At 42.3% G+C, this 7,834-nt stretch overlaps 1 protein-coding gene across 2 annotated transcripts in view; it reads right to left on the bottom strand.

Moving 5' to 3' along the window:
* Positions 1-1,620: 1,620 nt before the first annotated feature.
* PROM2 (prominin 2) overlaps positions 1,621-7,834 on the bottom strand; it is a 144,705-nt gene continuing 138,491 nt past the window's right edge. For both annotated transcript variants that reach the window (XM_073559511.1, XM_073559515.1), the window contains exon 23: positions 1,621-6,049. In XM_073559511.1, the coding sequence (XP_073415612.1) occupies positions 5,935-6,049 (115 nt within the window). In that variant the 3' untranslated portion in view covers positions 1,621-5,934. The remainder of the gene's footprint in view (positions 6,050-7,834) is intronic.

Below are 7,834 nucleotides of genomic sequence, written 5' to 3'. Positions count from 1 at the left end.
CTTTCATAACTGTTCTCCTTTTTAAGCTGATTCATTCTTGCTTTCCACTTTCTGCAGTCTGCTTTAAGGTGGCCGGGTTTTTTACAGACAAAACATTCACGAGTTTCTCTTAGATTGCTCTTATACTGTATTTAGGGAAATCCTGTGTCTTTAATGCTGTTTCTGCTCTGGATTCATTACTGCTGCTTACATGCTGCATTTTTCTCTTGAATGCATCCACAATTCATCATCATCTGGCCATGCATCTAGTGCAGTCACGAGTATGTCATAACTTTCTGGAAGACCACTTAATAGAAGTGCAGCAACATGAAATTCTTTAATTTCTTCTCCAATACCCCTGAGATGCTCCACAATCTCTATGGTGTTTCTTATATAGTCCTGCATATTCTATCCATCACTTAGCTTAGACTGATGCAGCTTTCTCATGGGATAAAGCTTATTGCTGAGATTTGGTCTTTCATGCACTTTCTGTAACTCATCCCACATCTCCTTTGCAGTTGCACACTTGCTTATATGCACAATCTGATTATCATCTATACTGATGGAGATCGTACTTTGTGCTTTCTGATAGCCAATCATCTGGTAACGGATGAGGCACTTGTTCCTGAGTATATGTCCATGTACTTTCTCTTATGAGCAGGATCTTCACTTTGAATTTCCAGGACTGGTAGTTCTGGTTAGTGAGGCTTGGCACTGAGAACTTGACAGGATTGCTGCTAGTGGACATCTTCTCTGTGGCTCTGTGCTGCTTTTGCTCTGGGCTTCTGTTGCTGTGTTACTGTGGGGTTCTGTTTTTTTTAACTTTATAAACAGGATACAAATCTAGCAAGTACACACTCATAGAAAGCAATGGAGTTGTTGCACCAAACATATTCCAACAGAGTGATCCTGCAGCAGATGCATATAGTGATAGTTGGAAAAGAGACACCTGGATAGCGATCTGCCGGGTTCTACCGTATATCTACAGTGGGAGAAGCTGATGCACATCTACAGAGGCAGATTGGTAAGTATATTATACTATATGTATTTCATAAATAAAAGGGGTTGTCTCAATTTCTACAATGGGTAAAATTGCAGAGTGCCTATAAAAACAAGAAATTTAGAAATTTCTTTCTGTTAAAAATGAACATAAATGGAACAAACTTTAATTCCTTCTGGATTGAGGTTCTCTGCCACCGCCCCACACCAAATGCCGAGCAAGCAGGGAAACAGGGGGAGGCAGAAGATCGATGCTCTCCTGAAGACAGAATTTTACCACACATCAATAGCACATGTGACCGCTAAAGCCAATCCCTGGGCTCAGTGCCTCTGCTGATGTAGATGGCGAAACACAGAGGACAATGAATGGCTGCAGCTATCACATGTGTTGTTGTGTTGGTGCAATGTTTTCTGGGATGCAGTCAGTAAACAATGTTATGCATCCAATACAAAGGGCCCCCACGAATTTGGATGTTTAATAGGATTAAACATCTAAATTATTTGCATTTGTTTTTAATTAAATTACTATTTTTCATCGTAGATTGTGGTGTCAGAGAAAAATGGAGGTCAGTAAAGGATCATTTCCATAAATTTTTAACCACTGAGGTCAAAAGTCCTTCCTGAAAAAAATGTGCACAAAACGAGTTTTCAAAAACATGTTTAATATTGTTCTTATGGCACATATGTTTTGCTAAAGTTTTTTGGCACGTTGAAAAGCAAATTGTATGTGTGTGCGCCTGTTTTTTTGGATAATTATAACAAATTCAATATAATCATTTCTGGGAGCATAATATACTAAGGATACCAATATCACAGTATTTTAATCTAGCTATAATTAAGATATGTCATCAGTGTAACTTTTTTGGGGGTTCCAACACCTGTTCTCAGACTAAACACAAAAAAATGTGACAGAGCTCTGGAGTTCTGCTCACTAGACTGTGTAGATTTGACCAGATCTGGTAACTAATGAGAGATATGGGGGTGCTGGGTTATGGACCTTCAAAAGTGTCATATTGATGTCAAAGACAAATCCAGCAATAACTTGACATTTGAATTGATAAGCAAATGGTTATTGTAGATCTGAAGGCTCTGTCACTCCAACGCTACTCCCCACCCCTGCTCGACTCTTTTCCCTGAAGTCACACAGCAGTGAGGCTCTGAGACAAGTAGGAGGAGGACCTGGGTGAGGAATTGAGTAAGTGCTATCCTACCCTCTCAGGAGAGCAGCAATAGAGACTGGGAGAAGAAAACATAAAACACTGACTAAACCGTAGAGATAGTGTGTGACAGCGCAACAGTGAAGATGATTAATGAGTGAGGGAAATAAAATATTGTCATACACGTTTTTCAGGCAACTGAAATCTTAGGAAAACGAATCAAATTCAAATTTCAAAAGACTTGCTGATTTCTAAAACTGCATATATTATTAAATAGATTTTTTAAAACCCTGATTAGGGTTGTGTGCTGACTTAGAAATTAATTATGATGTATAGGTGGTCGCAGAAAATGTTCTTTTTAATATCTTAATGAAAAACCACCTTTTTTTTCTAAGGCTGGGATCACACTTGCAACTGCAATCAATACCCGCCACTGCCGCCGGCACTCGGGACCGGAGTGTGCGGCTGCATGTCTTTCTATGCAGCTGAACGTACCGGTCCGATCCGCCGGCGGCAGTGTTGGGTATTGATGCGAGTTTCTCGCATTGCAGTGGCAAGTGTGACCCTGACCTAATAATCCATTTTAAAGCCTTTGCTGCTATGACTTCACCCTTACCTGCTCAATCCTGTGACTTTTACAAGATGACATTATCTATACTCCCCTGTTAAACTGCCAGGTTTTTAAAAAATCATACCAAGAAGAATCATTCCAGAACTGTTCCTACCTTTCATATCACCAATACTCTTGTACAATTAATTTGAAAATTAAACAAAAAATGTTGGTGTGGAAAAAAAATATAAAGAAGTACAATAATGTAGTTACATAAATGTGCACACCCCCTCAAACTAATACTTTGTTGGAGTGCCCTTTCAATTTTGACCGCATTCAGTCTTTTGGGTAGGAGTATGTCAGTACAGCACATCAAGAATGGGCGATCTTCTTCCTTGCAGTAGCTCCAAATCTGACAGATTGCATGGACATCTCCTGTGTACAGCGCCCTCTTTAGTTCAATCCACAGATATTCAGTTGAATTTAGGTCTGATCTCTGGCTGGGCCATTTCAAAACTTTGTGTCAGAGACACCGCACTGCACTTGCTCATAGAGCCAGTGCGCGTGTCCTGAGAACAGAAGCAGTGCTAAGAGTTACCTGTGGAGCAGGGCAGCAGAGGTGACAAAGCGTGCTTCAGGCTAATAGTGTCAGGGTCCAGTCAGCGCTGGAAGGTAAAGAAGCATAGGACCTGCGGACACTGAAACTGAATAGTCTGCACGGGACCTATGGTCATGTGACTGCAAGGGGGCGGGGCTTAGCATCCTGTATTCAGATAGGACAGGACACCATACAACAACTCAGAGTCAGGCAAAACAGTGGTCACAGCAGTACGGGCAAACGAGGCACAGGAGCGACAAACAGACGGGTAGTCAGACAGAGCCAAAGGTCATACACAAGAGGGCGACGTGGTACCAAGGGGACAAGCAGAGAGAAGTCGGGTCACAAGCAGAGAGTCATACACGAGAGGTAGCGCAGTACAAGAGGGTCAGGCAGAACTCGTAACAGGGACAGAACCAGATCACAACCGAACAAGCAAGCAAGATATCAGGCACAAGGCACACGTATACAAGAGGTCACTTAACTCAGCCGAGGGCAGGAGTATAACTGACACCGGACCCAGGTCCAGTGAGCACTAAATAGCCTCCTGCTGCCAGAGAGAGGCAGCACAATTAACCCATAGTCTAACCAGGACGGGTCAAAGCGAAATCCCGTCCTGGATCATGACACTTTGATGTTCTTCTGACTAAGCCATTCTTTTTGTTGATTTGGAGGTATGGTTGATTTAGAGAGTTGTTGATATGCTTAACCCCTTACTGACATCGGATGGTTTAGTACATCCGATGTCAGCATCCCCGCTTTGATGTTGGCTCCGGCGTCAGGTCGCCAACAGACCTACTTCACCACCCTGATCTCCTCACTAGCCAACAACCCCAAGAAACTCTTTGACACCTTTTACTCCCTCCTCAGGCCAAAAGCACAAGCCCCTATCACAGACATTTGTGCGGATGACCTGGCCTCCCACTTTATAGAGAAAATAGATAATATCCATCAGGAAATCCGCTCCCAGCCACCAAATGCTGTGATTCCCATCCCTACCTGCATTTCCCCCGGTTCACTTTCCACATTTGATCCCATCACAGAAGAAGAAGTCTCCAGACTCCTCTCTTATTCTCGTCCGACTACATGCACTACCGACCCCATTCCCTCACATCTCCCTCAGTCTCTCTCTCCAGTGGTCACAACTCACCTAACTACAATCTTTAATCTCTTCCTCTCCTCGGGCATTTTCCCAGCTTCCTTCAAACACTCTATCATTACTCCATTACTAAAGAAATCCGCTATCGACCCATCCTGCACAAACAACTACAGACCAGTCTCCAATCTCCCCTTCATTTCTAAACTTTTGGAGCGCCTAGTCTACTCCCACCTTACCCGTTACCTCTCCACTCACTCACTCCTAGACCCTTCACAGTCCAGCTTCCGCCCCCTACATTCGACAAAAAATGCACTCATCAAAGTTACCAATGACTTTCTGACAGCAAAATGTAACGGTGAACACTCTCTGCTCATTCTTCTCGACCTTTCTGCAGCTTTTGACACTTTTAATAATAATAATAATAATAATAAATTTTATTTTTATAGCGCCGACATATTCCGCAGCACTTTACATTTCAGAGGGGATTTGTACAGACAATAGACATTACAGCATAACAAAAATCACATACAGTAGATTATAACAAATACCAAGAGGAAAGAGGGCCCTGCTCGCAAGCTTACAGTCTATGAGGAAAGAGGTAGACACGAAAGGTGGGTGGTAACAGTTGCCCTGATTTGTATGGACCAGCCATAATGTTAAGTGTGTGACAGTACAGACACAGAGGGCTAATGGATGCATAAAGCATGTGGGAACATGATGCGGGAAATCTGGTTATGGTAAAACTTTTGGCTGTGCCACACAGGGATATATTAGGTAGACACTTTTGACCACTGTCTCCTACTCTCTAGACTCCAGTCACTAGGCATTAAGGACACCGCTCCCTCCTGGTTCTCTTCCTATCTTTCTGGCCGCTCCTTCAGTGTTTTGTTCGCTGGCTCCACATCATCTCCTCTTCCTCAGGGTTCAGTCCTTGGCCTCCTTCTCTTCTCTCTCTACACGACCCCAATTGGACAGACCATCAGCAGATTTGGCTTTCATTACCATCTTTATGCTGATGACACACAACTATACACGTCATCCCCTGACCTTACCCCCGCTGTACTACAGAATGCCAGTGACTGTCTGCAGTCTCCAACATCATGTCCGCTCTCTATCTGAAACTTAACCTCTCAAAAACTGAACTTCTTCTGCTCCCGTCATCTACTAACCTCCCTAAATCTGACATTTCCCTCTCCGTGGGTGGCACCATAATAACACCCCGGCAGCAGGCGCACTGTCTGGGTGTTATGTTTGACACCAATCTCTCCTTCACATCCCTTATACAATCTCTTGCCAGCTCTTGCCGCTTACACCTAAAGAACATCTCCAGATTCCGCCCTTTACCAAGCAGCAGTTTACCATCTCTGCACGTTGGACTCCGGGTTGCGATAGCACTTTCTTATATTTATACTTAGTGCGATCCGCAAACTCTAACATTATATTAGTGCCAGAATCTGGCTCTAATTACGGACGAGCAGCGACTCCGTGCGTACATATCAAATGTAAGGGTTGAGGGTCACTTGGGTAATAGTGATCACAAATTAATAAGTTTTCATGTATCCTTTAATAAGATGTGTAGTAGAGGGGTTACAAGGACACTAAACTTCAGGAAGGCAAATTTCCAACGGATGAGAGATGATCTTGGTGCAATTAACTGGGACGATATCCTGAGACATAAAAATACACAAAGAAAATGGGAGACATTTATTAGCATCCTGAATAGGACCTGTGCACAATATATACCGTATGGGAATAAACATGCGAGAAATAGGAGGAAACCACTATGGCTAAATAGAGCTGTAAGGGGCGCAATAAGAGATAAAAATAAAGCATTTAGAGAATTAAAGCAAGTAGGTAGTGATGAGGCATTAAATAAATACAGAAGATTAAATAAATTCTGTAAAAAGCATATCAAGACAGCAAAGATTGAGACAGAGAGACTCATTGCCAGAGAAAGTAAAAATAATCCCAAAATATTCTTTAACTACATAAATAGTAAGAAACTAAAAAATGATAGTGTTGGTCCCCTAAAAAATAGTCTGGGTGAAATGGTGGATGAGGATGAGGAAAAAGCCAATATGCTAAATAACTTTTTTTCAACAGTATTTACACAAGAAAATCCCATGACGGATAACATGATCAGGGATAAAAATTCTCCATTAAATGTCACCTGCTTAACCCAGCAGGAAGTACGGCGGCGTCTACAAATCACTAAAATTGACAAATCCCCGGGCCCGGATGGGATACACCCCCGAGTACTGCAGGAATTAAGCACAGTCATAGATAGACCACTATTTTTAATCTTTAAAGATTCCATAATAACAGGGTCTGTACCACAGGACTGGCGTATAGCAAATGTGGTGCCAATATTCAAAAAGGGGACAAAAACTGAACTTGGAAATTATAGGCCAGTAAGTTTAACCTCAACTGTGGGTAAAATCCTGGAGGGTTTTCTAAGAGATACTATACTGGAGTATCTGGAGGAGAATAACCTTATGACCCAATATCAACATGGGTTTACAAGAGACCGTTCCTGTCAGACTAATCTGATAAGCTTTTATGAAGAGGTAAGTTCCGGACTGGACCAAGGGAATGCAGTGGACGTGGTGTACATGGACTTTTCAAAAGCTTTTGATAAGGTGCCACACAAAAGGTTGATACATAAAATGAGAACAATGGGGATAGGGGAAAATATGTGTAGGTGGGTTAAGAGCTGGCTCAGGGATAGGAAACAAAGGGTGGTTATTAATGGGGCACACTCGGACTGGGTCACGCTTAGCAGTGGGGTACCACAGGGGTCAGTTTTGGGCCCGCTTCTTTTTAACATATTTATTAATGACCTTGTAGGGGGCATAGAGAGTAGAATTTCAATATTTGCAGATGACACTATACTCTGCAGGGTAATTAATACAGAGGAGGACAATTTTATATTACAGGAGGATTTATGTAAACTAGAAGCTTGGGCTGATAAATGGCAAATGAGCTTTAATGGGGATAAATGTAAGGTCATGCACTTGGGTAGAACGAACAAGTTGTATAATTATGTGCTTAATTGTAAAACACTGGGCAAAACAGTCACTGAAAAAGACCTGGGTGTATGGGTGGACGACAAACTCACATTTAGTGGCCAGAGTCAAGCAGCTGCTGCAAAGGCAAATAAAATAATGGGATGCATTAAAAGAGGCATAGATGCTCATGAGGAGAACATAATTTTACCTCTATATAAGTCACTAGTGCGACCACACTTAGAATACTGTGTACAGTTCTGGTCTCCGGTGTATAAGAAAGACATAGCTGAACTGGAGCGGGTGCAGAGAAGAGCGACCAAGGTTATTAGGGAACTAGGGGGTCTGCAATTCCAAGACAGGTTATTACACTTGGGGTTATTTAGTTTGGAGAATCGAAGGCTTAGGGGTGATCTTATTACAATGTATAAATATATGTGGGGACAA

Source organism: Dendrobates tinctorius, unplaced genomic scaffold, assembly GCF_039654945.1.
Source record: "Dendrobates tinctorius isolate UK_male_01 unplaced genomic scaffold, ASM3965494v1 ptg000272l, whole genome shotgun sequence".
Classification (NCBI taxonomy): domain Eukaryota; kingdom Metazoa; phylum Chordata; class Amphibia; order Anura; family Dendrobatidae; genus Dendrobates; species Dendrobates tinctorius.
Note: the sequence above shows the minus strand (reverse complement) of the source record. Positions and strands in the feature narration are given on the sequence as shown.